Consider the following 25636-nt stretch of genomic DNA (forward strand, 5'->3'; position numbering starts at 1 on the left):
ATTAGAATCACTTTTATTATCCTTTCAATAAATCATAGTTATTGTTGGCGTATTTTGGTTCCATCTGGATCATTATTTCAAAGCATATCATATCAGAGATAATCCTGATTTTTTGTAAAGCCTTTCTCACAAAGTCAATGCCCTCTGGAATCGTTTATTTTTAACTATAAATGAAACTTTAACAAGTTTTTGTTCACAAGAAAATCATATAACCATAACGCAACCCTTACATGCTCAATCTTTTTTGGGATATTAGTTTCATTTTAAAAAATGGGCAGGATACAAAACCTATGTAGAAATAAAAAACAAAGCATCTATATGTATATAAAACCCTTGCTGGCACAATTCCGTACAAAATTAAAGCTCGAGTATGAATATTAGATAGTGGTCTCATCTCATTCTGATTTTGCATTTCTGTATTCTGAAGTAAGGTTTAATTTGAAGTCCGGTCCGAAGTTGCGGTTTAACTATGGATAGCCAATTGTGACATAATTATCTAACAGTAGAGGTTCAATCTATCGGCTCATTTGACTCTCAAATAATTCTGAACTGTCAGGGAATGATACATATGATAGTTGTCTTCACCATTAAAGACTCATTCTAATGCTTGTAGATACATAATGTGACTGGGAAAGGTATTGTGGGGGTTGGCTTGAAGTGACCAAGTCACATGTATGACCATTGTATTTTACCGATTCTAAATATCTTCATTTTATTTTTACCACTAGTGTTCTGACCTGGATGGGGTTGGGAGGTTTAGGGAGGAGGACCTGTGGGTTATGGCTATTAAGTTAGCCTTTTCCATACACAGGCAGCCTCTCCAACTCTCATCCAGGTCTTATTTTCTCTATCATGTACAATTTTGATTGATGTTGTCTCTGATCTGTTTGTATTCTTTGTGTTTTGAAATGCCAAATAAAATAATAATTAATAATAATAAAGAAAGAGCACTGTAAACAAAAAAAACATACAATGTAAACAGAATTTTTGAGATTCTTTGGCTTGCCATAACTTTAGCAAAGATTTAGACCATGACCTAGCTAATAAGTTAAACCAGAACTCAGACTATGGGCCAAAATCTCTAAAAGAAATAATACTAGGGCAATTCTATAAAATAATAAACCTTTTTGTACATCGAATCCCCATTTTTTCTCAACTTTTACTTCGCTTCGTGATCTAATCAATCCATGATCATTTGAGAGCAGGGCATCTGTTCATACAAAGCACAGAGCGAAGATGAATCATTTTCTGAAAGTCCCACGTATAGGGTGACAGATGTACATGTATGTACTTAATGGCAATGCCCATATAACAAGAATTCTGAAATTAGATTGCACTTAATATGTTCATGGCATAACCTTTTCCCCAAGTTAGAGTACTGACACCAAAATTCTTGGAAACAAAAATGAAATAATGCCAAAACCTCTGACGACATGAGAATTAAAACAATGCTAGAAAATCATATTGCTCGACGAGACCAAAAAGTAGGAAACAAAACTAAGTAGACACACTGGTCACTAGATGATTTGGCAATAGGAAGAAATGAACTCAAGATTGGACCAAGTGGGGATTATACAAAGATCACAGGGTCCTGTAACACAATGGTTAGCAATTGATCGTACGCTTCATTTTTACGATTGATTGTACATTGTAGTCAATGGAATCAATCGTAGAAAAATGTTCTACGATCATTGCTAAGCTTTGTGTTATGGGCCCCAGCTTCGACCAAATTACAATTGGCCCAACTTAATAGTAGGCTAAATGGGTTAAACCTAGTATGTTCTATCAGACATTCAGAGAATGAGATCGGTTGCATGCTTTCTAGATATGACATATAATCATACATTCTTCCTTGATAGCTCAGTGTGCTCCCTTTTGTTTAAAACAGGACCTGTGCAAATTTCCTGTAGGAAAATTATGACATCGATAGATTTCCATGCAGTTGATGTTGAGCGGATCAATCACATCTCTCTGTGAGGCGAGTACCAGGTCGCGCAAGTGGAATGTGGGGGTGTCGTGGTCTTGTGGTTAAGACTCTCGTCTTTCAATCAGATGGACGTGGGTTCGAATCCCAGCCATGGCGTGTTTTCCTCCAGCGAGAAATTTACCCACATTGTGCTGCACTCGACCCAGGTGAGGTGAATGGGTACTCGGTAATATTCCTTGAATGTTTAGCACCTATATGGCGGCTCAGCTACAGCCAGGGTAATAATATGATATCAAGTATCAAGCACAGTGGAGAATAAGCAATTATAGTACCTGCGCTATATAAATGGACCATGTTATTATAATGTTTAACAGTGTCTTGCATGGAAATTTTCATGGAATTACATGTAAGTAAATATGAGACCACTTTTTACAATAATCAACTGCATTTCGAAAATCTTCTCATGAAAACAAGCATCTCATCCCTCAGAAAACTTAGATTTACATCATAGATACATCATCTGGTCATAGTCAGTTTCAACTTGATGAAACTGGTACAAACCAGACTGCACTAGTTCTTGTGTAACTGACTTCCAGTATGACTGGTGTCTGAAGCAACTTTCCAATAATAGTTCCTATTTGTGTTTCTTTCTCTTGTTTGCCCTTTCTCTATCTTTTGAATGACAGGTGTCTACATGTAACTTCTAAATTGATGTTGATTACGATCTTCACGCATATTCGTATATAGCACATCTGATCGTTTTTAAGCTGGAATTTAGAGAGTGATCCCTAGATTTGCCAAGACCATTACACAAAGTTACAAAACACCAACATCATCCAAATTGGTATGAACCTAGGTAAAGTGTAAACACACCTATATCCACACACATAAAGGGCTTGAACACACACATAAAGGGCTTGAACACACACACAGAATCACACATGTAGTGTTCAGACATTCACTTTAGAACGTTACTTTAAGATTGGGAGATGATGACTGGTCAACTTTTAGATGAGCTACCGTCCATGACTGGAGGGGGCGCTTTCAGCTGTATATAGCACACTCCACAGACCCGAACAGGGCGGTTGATACGAAGTCTTGGGATGTCAGATTCATAGCGACTGCACCTAAAAATATGACAAATAAGGGGACGAAAATGATGAAACACAAATGAACAAAGATACCAACAACAAATGAAGAATGCATTCAGATGTAAATGATGACATCATTACTAATCTTATAACAGTATTTATTTATCAAAGAGATAAAAGTTTCTTTGCAAAAGCTCAGAAAATACAAGACAATCATGTAAACGCCCTATATCCCCCCCTCCCTGTGTCAGTCACTCATCCAGATTATAAAACTGGTTAAGTCCCCAACTATGGGGGTGGCAAGAATCACCTCACACTCACATAGATCACCCCCACCCACTTCCTCTACTATACTGTATTTGGTGCATCCTCCTCCCTCAACTAAACTCCCCTACTCTCCTCCATAGCTTGATTCTTCCATATCTTCTTCAGTCGTCCCCTTCCCTTCTTGTCTCTTGTATCAAGATATTTGAACAAAGGTGTTGTATCATAGTTCTTACTTTTGGCAGAAGAGTCTTCCGCAGTTCCTGCAGTGATGCCTCCTTTCCGTCAGAGTGAAGCGAGTGGGACAGGCCTGGCAAGTATCCCCACTCTCGTCCTTCACCCAATGGTCGGCAGCGGCCTTGCCCGGCTGGTCCACGACAGACCAGGAGAAGACTCTGCCACGGTCATCACCGACAAACACCTTCATGTGGTCCCTGGATATGATGGAATAAACAAATAATAATAGTAATAATAATAATACAATGCAATATATATCTGCGGATATTACAGTGTTTCTCGGTGATGCATATTATCACGCCTATCCTAATTGAACGTTATTCCTTCCTACAGGGTACCCATTTACTACACCCGGGTGGAGAGTGGCAACTGTAGCTAAATGCTTTGACAAAGGATGCGAGTGCGGCGATGCGATTTGAGATTACTACAGCAATCGATTGCTCAAGTTGGGTATACTTGGTTGGGCTTGGAAGAAACTGTTACTGTTGTGCAAGTGCTAAAGAAACGTGCCTTGGAGAGTGATGGGCCATTGTTGAGGAGAAAAGATGATGAACCCGTTAAATTGTCAAGGGACCTAGACATGATGGCATAAGAGGAAACGGAACACCAAAGATTACAAGAATGAAAGCAGTAAGTTTGGTCTGAACATGGAGGATTCTCGGGACAGGAAGGAGTTGAAGGAGAGTTGTCTATAGAGATCACTTTGGCCCAAATTATCTCAACTTGGTCCTTCTATGAATAAATCAAGAAATTATTTATGTATAAGGAACATTTCTTTATCACTTGCACGACAGTAACAGTTTTTTAGAATGTGCAATGAAAGATAGAGATGAATTTTTGTTGTAGACAGAAAGTTATCAACCTAATAATTTGGCCATCTCTCGATTAAAACCCCCTTTCTACTTTGGTCACCTGAAATGCCTCCTCTCGCTTACCTTGAAATAGCCACAGCTGTTACAGCAGCAGGTTGTGAGTTGTCTTTTCTTTCAAATGCTGTGTGCATTGTGAGCTTACTGCGGAACACTAGCTGACGTTGCCACTTGAAACCTGAAGAATGATAGAAACAAAATGCAAGATTCAATCTCATTTAACTCCATGAAGTTGTGGCACTTTCAAGATACCTTACAACAAATGTTATAATTGACAATCAAATCTTTTAGTTTCAAAGACAAATCAATTACTTATCTGAGAAAATTCCTACCAATGTGGGAAGAAACAATCTGACTTTACGCATGGCAACATTCCAAATGCATAGTTCTGTAATCAAATGAACATTTTTTTAAATTGTATTTATATAGTTTCTGAGAAAAGGACAACAAAGAATTATAATTAATCACTCATTACAGTTTTATTTTTTGTAATAAATCTTAGAATATACATGTATTTTGGGCAAACATAACTATATTTTATCCCATGTTAACTGCCATTGACTACACAATACAAAGCTACTTTTTACCCGGTTTTAACTTGTTCCGATGGGCTGCTGAACGTTCCTCCTTATCCAGCTCATCCTCATCGAATCCTTTCAGATCATTCTCAGTCACCATGATGTATTCTTTGGAAGGGCTCATGGGAACATCACCCAGGACATTATCTCCGACCGCTCCTGCGCCATCAGGTACCGTTGGCGTGCTACCGACGCTGCTGCTGAGACTAGTAGCATCACTACTGGACTGTTTACTCAGTTCCTCTCTGCTCTTTTCATCACCAATGTCCTGGTTTTGAGTCCTGTCATCTTCCGCCCCTTCTTTGTTGCTCAAGAGGCTACCCGACGACCCCATCTTCTCCAGTTTCCGTTTCCTGGGTGGCGCAACTGGAAGCGACGCCGGTGGCTTCAGCCTCTGGGATGCGCCTCCATCCTTCTCCTCCCGATCGTCCCTGACGATGGGGGAACTCCGTCCACTGGAGACATTGCTGTTGACTGACAGGGTATCCCGGAAGTCTTCGGACAGTGAGTCCGTCAAGGATTTGTCCGTGTTGTCTCTCCTGGGTGTGGATCCTACACTCTCAAAACTTTGACTGTCCTCCTCCGAGGGACTGTCCTCCGATGGGTCGACACCCACCAGGGTCTTCTCTTTGGCATCTACCATGGTGTTTTGAAGGGTGCCATTCTCGCCTCTCCCGTTGCTCCCATCAGGTACCTGGACATACTCAACACTCCACATCTGCAATCAAAAGATAACATTGACAATGTTATGTGGAACAGTATGTTAGGTTAATCAATGATCATGAAGAAACACCAATCAGAGCTCCAAGGATTAGAAGGCAGATCATGACCGGTGGAGCATTTCGTGAAATAAATAGCCAGTGATACAAGCTAATGATGTAATCAGGGGCCAATCTTACAAAGAGTTGTGATTGATCCAATCAATCGTAACTCTATGGAAATCCATCACTGTCATGATTTTTTTCTACAGGAAATTTGCAAAATGCCCTTTGTAAACAAAGGAAAACACACCAAATTGTCAAGAAATCATTGACTTTATGGATATACTTTCATATCTAGAAAAATTCTTGAACAAACATGCATTTCCTATGTTGACTTTGCTGGCTTTCCATAGTTGCGATAAATTGCAACTCTTTGTAAGATGGACCCCAGGGCCCGAAGTTGAGTCAACGTGAATTGAATTAGATTGAATGGAGTTGAGTTGAATAGACCAGTTCGTAGTTACTTCATGGACAATTTTGGTCAAATGACCTTTCATTTCTTTCATTATGATAGGCAGATTTCAAAGCAAGATATTACGTAAGCTTGCCTTACATAGCAGGATGAAGAAATTGAATAGACCAGGCGACTAGAATAGCACACCAATGAACACTTTATGAAGGTATTTGTTGCATTCCTACTTTGAATGCATATCATAGCATGTTGCACAATGTACTTGGCAAACTGTGAAATACCAGTCGTTCGTGGACGCATTGTTGTTTTTTGTGGATGTAAATGAATACCACTATTCAAAAGAATATATGAATAATCAAGACATCGAAGTTGGTGCTTGTCTCATTAGATTTTAAATCACCATGTCACTTTAGTACAAATGAACGTCCTCTGATCATGCGTAGAATCTTTGGATCATGCGCAGAAAGGAACTACGAACTGGCTTATTGAGTTGAGTTGAATTGAGCTGAATTGAATTTAAATGAAATGAATCACATACATACAAATTTAATCACTTACCCGGACCACACCATCACTCGAACCCGTTATGACCACGTTCAGTGTGTCCCATTCAACCAGCTGTGAACGAAAACAAACAGGGAAATGAATACAACCACAGGAATTTTAACAGTCAAGATAAAAGTCACCCAACATGTACGCTCAACAGTATATTTCATTTGAATTAGTATCATAACCATGGTTACCATAATTCCTGTAGTGAAACAATAGATCTTGCCAGCTGACCAACACACAATAAAATGTTTAACCCATCGGATACTGAGCCCACCCATACTCATGGACTGGAGTCTATTTAAAACATGTGATGCAGCAAAATCATTTAGTCTGTAACAAGAGTCTGTTAAAGAGTAAAATTGCAACAGCACAGAGAGAGAAAAAGAGAGATCATCAGCTCACATTTGACTTGAATCATGAAATAATTTAAATTGGTGGGTATTTAATTTAATTGAAATGAATGAAGCTGTTTTGAGTATTACTAATATTATGCATAGTATTTCATACGCCAATGGCAAACTTCAAAATTATTTAACTTTATTGCCTGATGTTTCATTGCGATTTTGTTTTCTTTCTTTTTGTTGTTTGTAATTATTTTACTTTTTTGCCTTAAAATCAAACATGATAAGAACATAACAGGAGAGACTTGCCCATTAGCATGAAAAAAAATCTTACTTCAGACATAGCACAGCATAGGATCTGTTGTTCTCTCCCTGTCGATGTGTTCACACTTGCAATCATGTCTCCATTGATGCTCCAAACGTAGAGATACACTCCAGCACAGATTGCTATGTCACCCTACATGAAAATACATGAATGGGACCACATACATACTGATTACTTACATATTTTTCACAATTCAAATGCAGGAAATATCTTTTGAAAATAGCGAAAAGGCAATTTCAATGACAGAACCTACATGTACATGTACTTCAAATAGCCAGAAACTATGTTCCAAAAATTTTAATCATATTCTAAATATCAACATCAATTGTTCCATGAAATACATCACAGAATATTTAATTAAGAAAATAAATTTTCATGAAAATATCCAACTTAAATAAAATTAAGAAATATGAAAAGGTTCCTTGAGGGCATTTCATCAAAAATAAATTGTCAATGATGTCAGCAATTAAATGTCTATAATGACACAAAATTGAAATGAATTCTACATGTAGCTGACATTATGACTCATGAATAGAATAAAATCTGTTTTCAAATTTAAAACAACATTGTAACTATGAATCTGTGTTGATACAAAAATGATTTTTCAATTGTGCATTATACAATTCATGCATAAAATGTAACTAATGGGGTGTTTCAAGAAAATATTTGCAATTAATTGCAAATTTCATAAGCATATTTACAAGTGATATGTATTTTTTTTTACTAAAGCAGAGCAATTTACACTCATTGATACAAGCACACCATCTTTCAATTAGAAATTTGCAATAACATATGTTTTTAATTGACTTTGCAACCTGAAATTGACTTGCGAATACGATGAATTAACACCCAATTAGGCATGCAGTACTTATCAAAAGAGTTCTTTCTTATTTCCAATAATAAAGTCAAAAAGGGGCCTAAGCTTTCGATCCTAGCAGAATCTTCGTCGGAGGCAAAATGACAAACATATAAAGTGGAACAACCATAATATAGACCACAAACAAGCTACAGCAACACTAGAAACAAGGAGACAAAATAGTCCGGTCTGTTAGCGTCAAAAACACCCTACTTGTGGACACAGTGGACAAAAGCATGATTTTTTCTCCAGACCTTTGTTTATGTATGAGAATTAAAAATGGGGTATGCTCCAAAAAATCTGGCTGCAGGAACAGTGAAAAAAATGGGTGAAAATGTCAGAATTTATGAGTTTAGATTGGTCTGATATATAGACTAGCGCTAGTGCAAAACTCAATAGCAGTGCATTATTTTGCATTGGTTTAGTTCTTGAATTCAGACCCTTTTTTAACAGATATTCTGTTTGTCCTCACATCTCAATGCACTAAATATCTGAATGCAGATGCTAAACAAGCCGAAGGGTTGTGGTGGAGGGGGTTGAATGTTGGTGTGTATGTACATATTTTGGTCTTGGGGTAAAGATGTGCAAGGCACATTTTTTGCATGTGTTGGAAATTGTGTTGCCATGGTAACAGTGTATTATGGCAAAAATAAGGTACAAATCTTGCAGTTAGAACTACTTCCTCTGTTGTAATCCGATTCTCATGAAATTTGGCACACACATTGGTCTTGAGGTGAAGATGTCTAAGACACATTTTTGTGTGTCTTTCTGAAATTTTGTTGCCATGGTAACAACAAAACATTTGGTGAAAATTGGGAAAAAACCTTACAATTCAAACTGCTTCATCAGTTTTCAATCAATTCACATGAAATTTGGCACACACATTGGTATTAAAGTAAAGATGTACAAGGCACTTTTTGTGTGTGTTTCAGAAATTGTGTTGCCATGGTAACAACATATCATATGGCAAAATTAGGTAAAAACCTTGCAATGTGAACTACTTCATCAGTTTCAAACCAATTCTCATGCATGAAATATGGCTCACACATTGGCCTTGAGATAAAGATGTGCAAGAACCCTTTTTTTTTGCATTTGTCAGAGAGTGCATTGCCTTGATAACCACATATAGCCAGAAATGCAGGGAAAACTCATCAATTGTGGATCAATCTACTTCTCTGTTTTCAGCCTGTGCTAAAAAAAGTTTACACAAATATTCATTTTGGGTAAAGATTCATATTCAGTGTTAAAGGGGAATCCAGCCTTGGTCATAAAATGTTGTGTGGGAAAAGGAGAAAAATAAGAATGGTGAAAGTTTGAAAGCAATCGGACAAGCAAAATAAAGTTATGGCTGCTTTAAAATTAAGATCCCTAAGGCTACTAGTATGTAGATTTCAAATTGACAACGGGTAAGTAAATTACAAGGGGCGAGGCCGCAAGGACAACTTTCCCATTGGCCTTGTACTTTGATTTTGGTTTTCTCCTAAATTCCATTGGGGCCGTAATATAAACCTGTTAGTATAATGTTTTATGTCCCCATGAAAGAAAGATACAATTTGAAGTAAAACTTTTGAAAAAGACATTTTAGTCAATTAATTATTTCTGTACATGGAAGAGTGGTCCTTCCCTTACATCATTATGACATCACATATGCGGCCAATTTGAAGTCTTCATGGGTATATAGTGATTACCAATGTTTACAACGTTTATATATTCACAACTTTCTTATGGTTTGTCCGATTTTGTTCAAACTTTGACCTATTGTCTGATTTTTCCTTTTCCTCTAAAAACAAGTGTTTATTTGGGTTGGATTCCCCTTTAACATCATAAAATAGCGCAGGGTATTCATGGTATTAATCACCTTCAATAATATTTATAGGTTTTTTTTGGGGGGGGGCGGAGGAGGTCCTTAAAAACTGACAACATAAAAATATAGATGGTTATAAAAGCCATGGCCATTAGGAACTTAAACACTCTTAAAGAAAGCACCCTTCCATTTTTTTTTTTTTTTGGGGGGGGGGGCCTTTAGAAAATTGCCACATAAAGAGTAAAAGGAAATAATTACAACTAGGAACTGAACCCCCCCCCCAAAAAAAAAAAAAGGGGGGGGGAAATCATTTACACTTCAGCGTATTAATTTAAAGCCTAAAACATTCTGGTTTGATAAAAGATCATTTCCGGTGCCCAATTAATCAACGTTTTATTTATCTCCTTCTACCCAGTCTTTGTTCATTTCAGTTCTTACTCTGACTTTCTTTCATCACTTTTTGAGCTTTACCATACCTTCTTGTTTTGTTTCCTCTCCCCCCTCTTTTTCACCCTCTCTAAGTACATTATTCTGTGCTATTTTAATTCATTATTATCTAGTAACAATTATTCCATTTTGAATGCTTACACCTACACTGAAATTTAATACCATGACATTTATTCTTTTCTTCATAATCTTTTAAACTCTATTTTGGCTACACTCTGTCCTAAATATTACTATTAACTATATTTAATGTCTAGTTTAAAGAATTGAAGAAATGGCTGTCATGATATTATATTTTGGTAAAGGTGCATCAAATTCATAGTTGCAGCATTCAGAATGGAATAACTGTTGCTTGAAAAAAAAATGGATTTAGTTGTTTTCCGAAAATCCTCTGTGAAAATTTTAGTTATATCACTGAGTTTTCCAATTCCTGCAGTTACCACCATCTGAAAGGGATATGACTAGAATATATGTAGAGAAATAAAAGTCATCATTTGCTCAATGAACAGTGAATACGTTCGTCCTTACTCCAATGGAAAATTATTTGCATTTTTTGTGACAGTCAGATCTTGCATCCAACAATTTTGCTTCTGAAACATAATTTTCATTTTTTGACAATTGGAGATGTAGGATGTATAAAGCAGGGGCTGTCACAGAAATATACTGAAAAAATTAAATGAAAGAAAATAGAAGGCAAAAATTTAATGTGCACATATGCATATTTTTTATATGGTATGTTATTGAGTCATGGATTTGCAAGTAAATTTCTAAAACAAGTGCAGAGATTTTTGTATATATATATATTTCTATAATTAGTTGCATGATTAAAGGTACAATTTATAATATGTCAGAAAAAATATACTTGGAGAGAGAGAGAGAGGGTAAAAAAAGGAGAGAGGAAACATAAGATGGTATGGTGAAGCTCAAAATCAAGAGTGATGTGATATAGTTAAAAAGAAAGAGTAGGAATGAAATATGAATAAAAGACTGAGTAGGAGAAAATAAATAAACAATGATTAATTGGCTACTGTAAACAATTTTTTACCAAAGCAGAATGCATTAAACATCAAATGAATGGTCTGAACTCTGAAGTGCAAATGACTCTTCTTACCTTTTAATGGGGGGGGGGGCATTTTTCTGCTCAAAAAATATATCAGCCCCCTATTTTTTCGGGGGGGGGGGGTTAAGTTCCTAGTCATAACTTTTACTTTTATGAGGTCATTTTAAAGACGCCCTCCCCCAAAAAAGGGAGGAATGTCTCGCTTTAAAATACAAAGACCCCTGAGGGGCAAAGGCATAGACTGGTTGAGCATGGGGAGATAGAAGTGGTATGGGGAGGGGTGCACATCTTGGGGAGGTGGAACTAAGGTTTGGAAAATCAGCCGTTGAAAGTAGAAGGGGTGCACATTTCGTTTTGCTTGCCAGTGTTGGAACTCCTTTGCCACAGCGGAAGGTTTCACATTCACCCATGCAGTGTACCCCCAGCCTATGCCCTTGAGGGGATGCTTATTTCAAGAGTGTTAATGGACACCGCCTTTAACCTTTATTTTGATGTCAGATTTTAAGGACAAATCCTGCTCCTCCCCCAAAACCTAGAAATATTACTGAAGGTGATTAATACCCCCACACTCATGTATTTAAATGCAGTTTAGAATTTAATATGAATCTTTACCCAAAGATGAATATTTCTTCCAACTTTTATTAGCACTGACTAAAAAAAGGGGGAGTTGTTTGATCCACAATGAGTTTTCCTGCATTTCTGGCTATCATATGTGGTTACCATGGCAATATACTCTCTGACAAATGCACACAAAAAATGGTTTCTGCACATCTTTACCTCAAGGCAAATGTATGAGCCAAATTTCATGAGAAATGGTTCAAAACTGATGAAGTTGTTCAAATTGCAAGGTTTTTACCTAAATTTTGCCATATAATATGTTGTTACCATGGCAACACAATTTCTGAAACACATACAAAAAGTGCATGCCTTGTACATCTTTACTCTAATACCAATGTGTGTGTCAAATTTCATGAGAATTGATTTAAAACTGATGAAGCAGTTTGAATTGTAATTTTTTCCCCAATTTTCACCAAATAATATGTTGTTACCATGGCAACAAGATTTTTGAAAGACACACAAAATGTATCTTAGACATCTTCACCTTATTAAAGACCAATGTGTGTGCCAAATTTCATGAGAATCGGATGACAACAGATGAAGTAGTTCTAACTGCAGGATTTGTACCTTATTTTTGCCATAATACACTGTTACCATGGCAACACAATTTCCAACACATGCAAAAAATGTGTCTTGCACATCTTTACCCCAAGACCAAAATATGTACATACACACCAACATTCAACCCCCTCCACCACCACCCTTCGGCTTGTTTAGCATCTGCATTCAGATATTTAGTGCATTGAGATGTGAGGACAAACAGAACATCTGTTAAAAAAGGGTCTGAATTCAAGAACTAAACCAATGCAAAATAATGCACTGCTATTGAGTTTTGCACTAGCGCTAGTCTATATATCAGACCAATCTAAACTCATAAATTTTGACATTTCACCCATTTTTTCACTGTTCCTGCAGCCAGATTTTTTGGAGCATACCCCATTTTTAATTCTCATACATAAACAAAGGTCTGGAGAAAAAATCATGCTTTTGTCCACCGTGTCCACATAATTCCGCTAACAGACCAGACTAAAAGGGGCATTAGTGAGTAGAGAAGACCAATCAGGTTAGTGAAGGGGATGAAAGAAAAGGAGTAGGCAGACACAAAGGGAAGTTAGTGTAAGTAAGGCCAAGAGGGATTAAGATAATGAGGCAGGCAACATCAAACAGGATCTGGAACAAAACAGTGATAGAGGGATGAATAACTAGAGAATTAGTGAGAGGTGGGTCAAACAGGTTACAAAGAAAGGCTTAATAAACTGGTGCATAAGAGTGGGGGGAAAAAAAAAAGAAGAAAAAGAATGGGGAACAACTGATAATGTGCAAAGGACATATAAGTATATATGATAAAGCATTAAACAAACAAGAGAAGAAGGTAAGTGTAAATATGTATCTATAAGTGATATGTATATAAATATATCCAAAAAAGAAATGTATATGAAAAAATATATAAATATATACACATATGGTGTAACTGATATGGTAATCCGCTAGGTGTGACGGGAAAAAAACATAAGACTATATAGCAGGAAAGAAAAAAAAAAAAAAAAACCTGTCTATGTGAAAAAGAGGAAGCAAATTGCCTAAAAAGGTAAAAGCAAATATAGAAGAGAGGGGGTGTATTATGAAGAAACCATAGTATACATGTAAATAAGCAAATGTGGTAAATCTAAAAGAGGTGAGTGGAGAAAAAACAAATATATATATGTATATATAATAATTATTATATCGCCTGAATAAGGAAGGAAAAATTGGAGCTCAGCTTGTATGAGATATGGGAGGAAAGTAGAGTAAGAAACTATAATGTAACTATTCAAAAGAGCTGAGGGGAAAAATTATATGTATATATAGATTGAAAGTGGATAGGAAAGAAAAATCAGTCGTTCCCCTCTTGGCAGTCCAACTGGCAATTAACAAAGTTCGTTCTCTCCCCAGATCTGAAGTTCTCAAACCAAAAAGTGACAAGGAGACCACCGACAGAATACCGCTTGTGACCACCTTCCATCCCCATCTACCCCCTCTCCGCAAAATCCTGTTTGATAACCACCACATTTTACACACTTCTGATCGTCTCCAACAGGCCGTTCCCGATACTCCCCTTCTAGCATACCGACGCCCACCGAATCTCAGGGACCTCATTGTTCGTGCTGAAGTGCCCTCCCTCACTAACCATTCTTCTCCCATACAGCATGGCACCTTCAAATGCACCAGCAACAGGTGCATCATATGTGAAATACACCTTCACGAGGGCGATACTTTCACCAGCAACTCTACCAGCCTGTCTCACCAAATCAAGGGCAACATCACATGCACTACCACTAATGTTGTATATCTCATCACTTGCAGAGTTTGTAGGGTACAATACATAGGGGAAACCAAGACCACACTCAAGAAACGATTCTACGGGCACAGATCCACCATCAACACAGCAAAGCTGGACACTCCAGTTGGCCGCCATTTTAACCTCCCCAACCACTCCATCACTGACATGATGCTACAGGGCATCGAATCTTTAGGTACCCGTCCTGACTCAGTCCGTACTAGCAGGGAGAAGCTCTGGATGAGACGACTTCGCACCACCCAACCTCATGGCCTGAACATCCAAGAGGGGAACGACTGATTTTTCTTTCCTATCCACTTTCAATCTATATATACATATAATTTTTCCCCTCAGCTCTTTTGAATAGTTACATTATAGTTTCTTACTCTACTTTCCTCCCATATCTCATACAAGCTGAGCTCCAATTTTTCCTTCCTTATTCAGGCGATATACTAATTATTATATATACATATATATATTTGTTTTTTCTCCACTCACCTCTTTTAGATTTACCACATTTGCTTATTTACATGTATACTATGGTTTCTTCATAATACACCCCCTCTCTTCTATATTTGCTTTTACCTTTTTAGGCAATTTGCTTCCTCTTTTTCACATATACAGGTTTTTTTTTTTTTTTTTTTCTTTCCTGCTATATAGTCTTATGTTTTTTTCCCGTCACACCTAGCGGATTACCATATCAGTTACACCATATGTGTATATATTTATATATTTTTTCATATACATTTCTTTTTTGGATATATTTATATACATATCACTTATAGATACATATTTACACTTACCTTCTTCTCTTAGTTTGTTTAATGCTTTATCATATATACTTATATGTCCTTTGCACATTATCAGTTGTTCCCCATTCTTTTTCTTCTTTTTTTTTTCCCCCCACTCTTATGCACCAGTTTATTAAGCCTTTCTTTGTAACCTGTTTGACCCACCTCTCACTAATTCTCTAGTTATTCATCCCTCTATCACTGTTTTGTTCCAGATCCTGTTTGATGTTGCCTGCCTCATTATCTTAATCCCTCTTGGCCTTACTTACACTAACTTCCCTTTGTGTCTGCCTACTCCTTTTCTTTCATCCCCTTCACTAACCTGATTGGTCTTCTCTACTCACTAATGCCCCTTTTGTCTCCTTGTTTCTAGTGTTGCTGTAGCTTGTTTGTGGTCTATATTATGGTTGTTCCACTTTATATGTTTGTCATTTTGCCTCCGACGAAGATTCTGCTAGGATCGAAAGCTTAGGCCCCTTTTTGACTTTATAATTTACTCCATTGGCTCTCTTTTATTAGATAAGCAGTTTTCAGCAGCTTCTTTTTGCCATTTATTTCCAATAAAACAGTTTAATGTAATGAGGTAATTTTAAAAAATAAGTACATCCGACCCCTGATCTATAGGGACTTCCTAACTTTATTCGTCTCTGTTTTCTAGTTTATGCAAAAGTTGTATTGCTCTAAGATCATAATGAATTGAAAGATTGAAGTTGAGTAAGAATTTCAAGGTACGAAGGAAGGTCAGTCATACAGAAGCCTCTGATATATAGGGACTTCCTAACTTTATTCGTATCTGTTTTCTAGTTTATGCAAAAAGTTGTATTGCTCTAACATCATAATGAATTGAAAGATTTATAAATTTGAGTAAGACATGCAGAAGGGTGAATCCCTTAATGGAATTTCCCCCTTGATTACCACTATTGACTTCTGACTCACCGATAGCTCATTGATACAGACTGCCGTGACCGGGGCGCCAAGCGCCCTCATCTGTCGGACGAAGGTCAGTCGAATGAGATCCCACATGAGGCACGATTGGTCACGTGACCCACTGACGATGATGTTGTACGAGGTGGACGCAGCCAGGCATGTCACGGCTCCCATGTGCCCGTACAATGCCTGAATGATAAAAAGACAAGATCACAGGAAACGTTGCAACTTGTATGTTTCTACTTAAAATTTTTCATCATTTCCAGTGAATGATATATACGGTAACCAATTATTATAACAAGAAGGCCTCTCGTCAAAAGTCAGAGCCAGGTATTTCTCGCAGAGAGCCCCGCGAGCAGCTCGAAATTACCAACTGTCACATTTCTTAATCAAGACAAAATATTAGGGAGTGCAGGAAAGTCGCTCTGAAAACATGCATTGTGCCATTATAGTGGGGCTCCTGCTAGCAAAAAACAGTACAGACTTTTATTAATGATAACTGGATTTATAAAGCGCTTTTTGCATGAGGATACAAAGTGCTGCTATTACCCCAGTTTTAGCTGTGCTGCCATATAGGCGCTTATTAACGGGTATCCATTCACCTCACCCGGGTTGAATGCAGCAAAATGTAGTAAATTTCTTGCTGAAGAAAAACAAGCCATGGCTGGGAATTGAACCCACGTCCCTAATATTGAAAGACAAGGGTCATAACCACTAAACCACGCCCCAACAAGTTGCCTAACAAAGTGAGGTGGTATAATCAATAACTCCGGACTAAACAAAAATTTCAGACCACACTTCTATTGACTACCAAATTTCATTTCCCTCCTTCAGTACTATACACACACACCACAAAAGTAATACACCAAAAATTCATGGAACTCAATCGAATCGACAATACCATACCTGCTTGAGGGACATCTGTTTCGATCTCTCTTTGCCCATCTCAAGCTGCCACACATTCACAACCTGTGAAAACAAAAATATTATATTCATACGTAAAATTTGGAATCTATGTGCATCTTAAAGCTGTAAGGCCAAAAAACTGGGCAAACCATATACATCTGTGCTCATAGGTTAGTGAACCCCACAACAAAATGCACTCCTTCATGCCAAGTGTTGAATGTAGACTACACTACAATGTTCCAAAAGCCCTGAGAAACAAACTTTGTTGCCTGTAATATTCTATCACCTGACTTCACAATTAAATATCTAAAACATCGCAGAACTTGTACACTTTTAAATATGTTCATTTTCAGGTGGGGTTCATCACTGGACACCACTGTATAGGACATACAAACAAACTATAATGCTCCCACTTAACTTCACATTTGAAGAATATAAAATCTACTACATGTATCAATGAAAGTATCGATCCATTCATCGATACATAGTAGATTTTCAACCTATTGGCTACTGAATTCTCTTCTTCCTATAGGCTTTGTGAAGGGATTAAGTTTCAAAGGCAACAAGCTAAATAAAACCTACATTAGACATTGTTTGTTGATAAAGATCACCTTCAAACATCACAATTACATTTTCCCTTCACTACGGATTTGCAATAGAGCATGTAATATAAGAAACATATCCATGTACCTCCTTCCTTTAAAGACCATGGATGGTATTCTGATAATGAAACCCTAGTCTAAACTAGAATTTTAACCCACACATCTATAGAATACTGGCTTCATAATAGTTCTTCCATAGTCATGGAAATAACAATTAATTCATGAAAATTCATTACAATTTTGTATTTTCATATTCTTTCCATTTCACGATTCAATTAATTTTCTGACAACTTTTTGACGCAGGACAGAAATGATTTTAAATTGGTGAAAAAGTTGACAACTGGCACTCCATAAAAGTATGGTTTAATTTAACCCAGATCTAACTAAACCATGTCTATCAGAATACGACCTCTTAGTTGTTTTTTTTTCCTCCATAAAGAAAGAGAATGAATTTTGAACTCACGGTGCTACTTCCGCCTGTAATCAATGTCTTGCTGTTCGGACACACCGCACATAGGACCTCCCCGCACCCGTTGCCCTCTGCAACAGTCGTAGCCTTGTCGGAGTCGTAGCTGCCTATACGCAGGCTGTAGTCGGCATAGCCGAACGCCAGGTAGCGGTTGTAGGTTGGAGGGATGAGAGTTTTGTTCTGCTCCACGGCGAGGATCGATTTGTCCACCTGGCGGATCTGACCGACGGCTCCTTTCAGTTCTGGAATAAGGATCATTCGGAAAGACACTGCATTAATTGGGCATCTTTGGAGATATTGGAATGTTAAAGGCTTGCTGGGGAAGTTGAATACTGTAAATACATTCCCGGCATGCGCCCAGTTAATTAGTTTGCACGGTTGATGTTCAAAATCAAGTCAGAAAACATCTTGGAACAAAAAGGATTCAAATTTATAGACTATTTTAAAACTCTTGGTCATACTCAACTTATTATGAACCCCAACCCCCCCCAAAAAAAAAAAAAAAATCCTGGTTTAAGTTCCAAAATTTATTGACCAAAATCCACACATACTGGATAATTCTCAATTTGACAAAAACTTTTTATGAACAATTACAGTGGTTAATGAAATTTGCTAGAAATGACAATGACAAGTTACTGTTATAAGCTACTAAAATCCTGCAATTTAATTGGCTTAATGCAAAATTTATCAGAATCCTACACTCTGATTATTCATAAAACGTCACTTTACTTTTACTTTTGTACACAATTTTGAAGTACACACCTTTGAGGGGTTGTAACGATGGTCTGAGGGTGTCCAGATTGTGGAAGAACAACCTCGAGATGGCGATGGAGTTCCCGGCGTTGTCTCCGACCCTGTTACTCACTCTCTTCTGTAAGTGAGGTTTCTTGAAGAGCTGCAGAATATACAAAAACAAAATGAATATCCATCAGTATTTCATTGTTCGAAATAGACATAAGGAATTAAATACTCTGAAAATTTGTTTTGCCCAATTGATCGTGGGCCCAGCAGCTGCTGCGCAGTGCCAGATCGACGAGGCTCTATCCCTTAATAATCGTTGAACGTCAAACAGGGTAGCAGAAACTCTCATCTTTTAATGTATTTTGGTCTGACGCGGCCAGGGATTGAACTCCCGACCTCCCTGTTGTGAGATGGATGCCCTACCAACTGAACCAACACATCGGTTAAGTGGCATAATGGAGTGACAAGCCAAACACTTGCAAAGCACTTGGAGACGTTGTTCAGAAATGAGCACTACATAAATGCAGAATATTACTATTTTTATTATCTTGAGAACACCTGTTCCACACTCACTTCTTACAGTGGACATTTCCATAAAGTACATGTACGTCCAATGATGGAAACAATCATCTTGAAGATGCTCATCGATGTTGTAGGTATTAACTAGCAAACCTAACATCTAACCCCTGTCATAAACAAAAGAATCCCATCCTAGAAGATATCATGGCTCTCTCACTTGTTTGGGTACCTGACCAAAGTTGTTGATGAAATCATTCTTCTTGAGGGGATCATCGATTCTGTTGGTATCAATTTTACCACCGAACCTTAACCTCATCGAATCGAACACCTAGCCCCTTTATAATGAAGAAACCAAATCACGAAAGATATCACGGCTCTCTCACCTGTTTGGGCACCTGTCCAAAGTTGTTGATGACCCCGATGAAGGCGTTCTTCTTGAGGGGATCGTCGATGCTGTAGATGTCGACGTTGCCTTCGTAGAAGAGATAGTGGAAGACGTTGTGGGCCTCCTCTGCTTCTCTGCCTTGCTGCTTGTAACCGAAGATGAGATCGATCCACTCGTGAAGGTGGGCGCTGACGTAGTCGCACTCTAAAGCCTGTAGGAAAAGGTTAAAATTCAATGCTGGGTCATGATTTTCTCCATGGTCGTGTTTCATATAGCTGTTTGTAAGTTACCCACAACCTTACGTGCAACAGGTGACCCTTTCTTGAGTGGTATATCAGATTCTCAGTTGTTTTTATTCCCATCAGGTAGAGTTTAAAATCAGTTCAGTATACATTAGAATTCTCACTTTGAACAGCCATCTGCATGGGCAATTCAACATTTTCAAAGTCTGTTTAGAGTTACAGAAAATACACTCCCATCTATGTTAAATCAGGCATACGAATGGAATCTCATTTAGCACAAGAAACGGACACCAATCGTGAGGCAAGTTGTGCGAAAGTTAAAAATAACTTCATGAAACGGCCACCAGGGGTTCAATGGAAGTTTCAATGTACCATTTCAAATTTTCAGTCCGGCATCCAGGTTGTAAATTGGGTTAGTCCCTGACCACAGGGGTGGATGGATTAACCTCTCACAGAGATCACCCTAAACCTTAACTCTATTCGATGCATCCTCCTCTCTTAATCCAACCCTCCTATTCTCCTCCACCACTTGCTTCTTTCATGTCTTCTTTGGTTGCCTTCGTCCCTTCTAACATTACATACAGGTTTCCAATACAGCTAAACCTGTGTTAGTGGCACCTGTCTATAACAGCCACCTGCCCATAGTGGCCACTAAAACGGATTTATAAAGAAGTAGATTGTGTGTAAAAGAACATTTCTATAGCAGCCACCTGCCCACAGAGACAACTGAAACTGATTCCCATGGAGGCAGATCGTGTGTATAAGCACCTGTCTTTAGGCCACTTTTTGTGCGTTTCACTTGGGTGGTCACTACATGTATATATATTGGTTTAACAATTTCAATGAAATAAACCCACCTCTCTATGAAGACGGATAAACTCTTTGGGATCTCCCTTGGCCCAGGGGGGTAAGACGATGTCTCCAAGTTCTACTCCACTCTGCTTTACACCTGTCGAGAAACGCAAAAAAAAACAAAAAAACACATGAATAGAAACCTACTGATTGCCAATTGCTTTGGCTATACAAGCGTCATATTCAAGGTTAATTTTTCAGGGAAAATTTGCTGACTGATCAGGGATTGGGGGGCTGGGAGGGACCAACATTTGTTGTCTGACAATTTTCCTTGGTTGTGATAATGGCTGATAAGCACCGATGTCTGACTGTTACTGCAGTGGTAATGAAGAGCTGTCAACTTTAATGTCAAACTTTCAGAGAGAACTGACTGAAAAACTAAGGAGATCTTACTCAATTACATATCATCCAATGGAAGAAATCAATATATGAATCAGAGAGGTGTTGAAAATCAGTGGGTTTTCACTCTAAAATTTGTCAATTTTCCAGGGGGTCTCCCTGACAATCACAGAGCCTTGACAGCCATGACAACTTAGACCTTGTTTGAACTTTTGAGTTGATTTGTCAAACTCTTCTTTAGTTATCGTGACAAAGTAGACGGAACGGACGGAGGCTCCAAAACATAATGCCTTTGGCAACTACATACGGTCGGTGGAGCCATAACAAATTATTTCAGTATGGTGCTATCACAAACTTAAAAACCTCCTCTAGATCTTTTTGTCTATTGCTTGAAAGTGTGCAGTATCCAAGTTCTTCTTACTTACCGAGATCAAAGTGGTTGTGGTTGGTGAGGAATTCTGGTAGGTAGAAGAACTCTGGGATGAGCTCTTTGACATCAGCAGTGTTGTGTTTGGAGGCAGACAGCCAGCTGTCTTTGATACTGTGAAACATCCGATCAGCTAGATCAAAATGGCCACCCTGAAGAGAGAAAAAGAGAGAAAGAGAGAGAAAAAGAGAGAGAAATCAGCCAACTGCATTTATCTTGACCATAATTGTTATTTATCACCAGCATTATCATGACAACCAACAATCATATAATTATCGTCATCATCATCACCTAAATCAACATTTTGAACATCATGATCATCATCATCAACTTATCATTATCATTTCAATCACCACTAAAATCACTACCATCATGATCAAGGAAATTTTCTTTAACATCGTCAGTTCGTCACCATCACTATCATTACAATTACATGTACTGTCGTCGAGCCATCGCCACCATCATGTACATGTGCATCATCACCACCATTACCACCACTCCCATGATCATCATGACTATCATCATCATCATCACCACCACTATGACCATCATCATCATCACCATCATCATCATCATCATTATCATCATCGTCTTCATCATCATTATCATCACCATCATCATCATCTTCATCATTGTCATCACCATCATCATCACCATCACCATCACCATCACCATCATCATCATCATCATCATTACCATCATTATCATCACCATCATCATCATAATCATCATCATCATCATCACCATAATCACCATCATCATCATCATCACGATTATCAGCATCATCATCATCATTATCATCATCACCCGTACCATCATCATCATCATCATCACCATCATTGTCATCACTATCCCCATCATCAACCACTATCATCTTCTCCATCCCTAACACCACCACCATCAATCACCATCATCATCGTATTTATCATCATCCACTCACCTGTAACCTGAGGAAGTGCTGAGTAAATGGTTCCATACGGATGAGGTACGATGCTACAATCATAGCAGAGGAATAATGCGTGCTGTAGTAACACGGAGGAGTGTCATCTGAACAAAAGGATAAAAACAAAAAACATTTTGAAACATTATATGTATGCAGTGTATTAATATATCCAGACAGTGGCCAAAATTCATAGGGGTGTGTTAATGAGGTTTTAAACTTTAATGGATTGTAACACAAATCTCATCAGATGGTCAAACCCGTGTCATTCATATTAAGTTCTGCATCATCCTTGATGTGCCGGCAAGTCCAGGAGAAAACTCGAGCTTGCTTGGTGTTTAATACTGGAGTACATGAATGAAAAATCATCGATATTCATTGTTAGGCAATGTGAAAAGCCTTGTCTAGCTACCGCAGAGTCACCTCTAGGTCTGTGTCAATGCCACTTTAATACTGTATTATTACTGAGCTCGAATGTGAACCTATGTGGAATGACCGTGTAAGGTGACAAGCATATTCCATATTGATTTATTTAATCACCCACAGTTGAAATAATGGAATATATTGAATGAAACACATACTTCTTGTATATGATCTGTACATGAAATCATGTTTTTGAACAATTTTCTGTCAAACATGCAAGTACTTAATGTTACATAACCTTGGAACCACATCCCTGGACATCATGAATTGGGACTCAAAAGATGCACGAACCTTTAAAGGAAAAGGTAGTGAAACACCACAGCACAATGGCTCTTGGTTACGAGTAATCAAATTACTTTCATAGTCATGCAAAAGGTTCAATGGGTAAAAAATGCAAAGGCATAAAATCCTTCCACCAAAATTTAAGGGGAATATAGGGATTTGAAGAAATTACTGCACAAAAATAATGTACATAAGAATAAAGAGCCATTCATTTCAAGCAAAATTTGAAGGATAAAGGGGTATCCCAGAGTTTCATGCCTGTCAACAGAAGAAATTTATCTACATTGTAGGATATTAAGGTGCATTGCAAGAAATAAATTGCAATTGATTACAAGTATCAATTTTAAACTTGCAATTAATAGATCATGATAATGAAAACAATAATGTACAGTATGTAGTACTGAGACTATGGAACCATGTTGGCTCAATGTACTCTACTCTGCTTGAGATAATATTATCATTAGATCACTTTTAATTTAGCCCCCGATTTTACTTTCAGTTGCAAGAAACATGCAAATTAAAAATTAATTGCAAAATATATGGTTGATTTATTTACTCACATGCACAAGTGACTTGCATTTGTTGTTGTTGTTTGATTTTTTGCTTGTTTTGTTTTGTTTGACAAGTAATGACAAGTCTCTAAATTGTCGAAACATCTTTCCCACACAAAGAGCATTATGATTTTAAATGGTAATATGATAAACTGGTTGAATGTTTTTATTCATATACACAGCCGTAAGATTGATTGCTTAATAGTACCTTCTATGAGAGAGCTGTAGCGAGAGCTTGACAAGTTGACAAATCTAAATACTTTACTTGATTTTGATTGGCTGAAAAGCACAGATGTCTGTTACTATGGTAACTATGGGATAAAACATACTGTCCTGTTGGACACAAAATCCAACAATTTTGTTCATGAATAGCTCACTTGGTCCACACTTCATGAAGAATTATTATTTTAACTTTGCAATTATTGTAAATTTCATGGAAAACCCTAATTTTGAATGGCTGCCAAGCCGTTACCATGGCCATTACCATAATTTCAAGCTTGTAATCAGAACTGATGCCTTCCATAATATCAATTATCATCTTGGTTTAGTTATTAAATCAACCAATCTATATGACCCCTAGTGGTGATTAACCAGATCAATTTTTCATGAGATACATTGTAAAATCAATCTTAACCAATATTTATCAGATTCGATTTATCTAATGCAAAGAACTACAAATCACATCGGGGGTATTTCACAAATATTTAAGTGTGACCTAAGAGCACATAAAGTTTAGTTTCGTGCAGTATAAAACGCACCATCGCATTGGTCATCACAGGCGCACATATATCCATCAATCAGATAAGTGTTCAGTAATAGTTGACGTTAAAGCCTGACACTAAGGAACTCATAACTCTTTGTTATACATTTGGATCCAGCTGTTATCACCACCCCCCCCCCCACCACCGCCTTTCTTTTTTTTTTACAGACTGGATTATTGCACCTCCTTGGTATTAATGTAAATGTAATGATAGACAGAATCTCACTCCAATCATTTTCAGATGCATCATGGGATATGAATTAATTGCAATAAATGACATTAGTATGTTTTACTATAAAAAAAAAACAGTGAAAATACATTAATCACAGCAACGTTACAATCGTTATCTGACCATCAATGGGTACAAAAAAGAAATATGTAATGAAATTATTATGTACTGTATAATGATTGTGGTTTAGCAATGGGTTTTTACCTTCCAGTGATAATGATTGTATTTAATACCCAGTTCCCACTGTCACGATTCGCGCCATGATTCAAACAGCGTACTTATAATCGTGGAGTAATCGGTCATATTATCAGATCGTATAAGATCATATCAGATCAGTCGTGTCAACCGTATTGATCGTAGAAAAATATTGAATGGTTCACAAATTTCTGCAATCAGTTACAAAAGGCCAATCATAGCTTTCGTAAAGGATCGCACGACAGTGGGAATGGGGTATAAACAGTCAAAATATGTAAGTTTATGACTAGCAGTTATTTTCATGAAGACATTCTTATATGATTATGGCAACTTTTGCTCCTATACTACCATGATAACTGTGCTCAACATGAAATAAATTTGAAAATCAATGTTTATAATTTATTGCAATTTTACCATACATGAAGTTGCACGTCTTAATGAAATGGCACCAGTTGGTTTGCCCTATATAGCAACGATTCCAACAGATGTGCATTTCATTCTGAAACTCCATTAAAAATTGAACTCTTTTGAGATACAGCAAACCCTGCTTTATCAACCTGTACATGACACAGAGCCTCTACTCATATAATAATAATAATA

The 25636-nt window shown here is 37.5% G+C and overlaps 1 protein-coding gene across 3 annotated transcripts in view; it reads right to left on the bottom strand.

Annotated features, from left to right (window-relative positions):
- Window positions 1–246: 246 nt before the first annotated feature.
- Window positions 247–25636, bottom strand: part of LOC129281548 (WD repeat and FYVE domain-containing protein 3-like) — a 104312-nt gene continuing 78922 nt past the window's right edge. For all 3 annotated transcript variants that reach the window (XM_064113589.1, XM_064113588.1, XM_064113587.1), the window contains 14 exons: window positions 22597–22703; window positions 21655–21808; window positions 20896–20987; window positions 19795–20007; window positions 18914–19046; window positions 18146–18393; window positions 17081–17143; window positions 16184–16363; window positions 7367–7489; window positions 6698–6757; window positions 4976–5684; window positions 4455–4566; window positions 3519–3716; window positions 247–3054 (listed from right to left, as the gene is read on the bottom strand). In XM_064113589.1, the coding sequence (XP_063969659.1) occupies window positions 2928–3054; window positions 3519–3716; window positions 4455–4566; window positions 4976–5684; window positions 6698–6757; window positions 7367–7489; window positions 16184–16363; window positions 17081–17143; window positions 18146–18393; window positions 18914–19046; window positions 19795–20007; window positions 20896–20987; window positions 21655–21808; window positions 22597–22703 (2519 nt within the window). In that variant the 3' untranslated portion in view covers window positions 247–2927. The remainder of the gene's footprint in view (window positions 3055–3518; window positions 3717–4454; window positions 4567–4975; window positions 5685–6697; window positions 6758–7366; window positions 7490–16183; window positions 16364–17080; window positions 17144–18145; window positions 18394–18913; window positions 19047–19794; window positions 20008–20895; window positions 20988–21654; window positions 21809–22596; window positions 22704–25636) is intronic.

This window comes from Lytechinus pictus, chromosome 18 (genome assembly GCF_037042905.1).
Source record: "Lytechinus pictus isolate F3 Inbred chromosome 18, Lp3.0, whole genome shotgun sequence".
Lineage (NCBI taxonomy): Eukaryota > Metazoa > Echinodermata > Echinoidea > Temnopleuroida > Toxopneustidae > Lytechinus > Lytechinus pictus.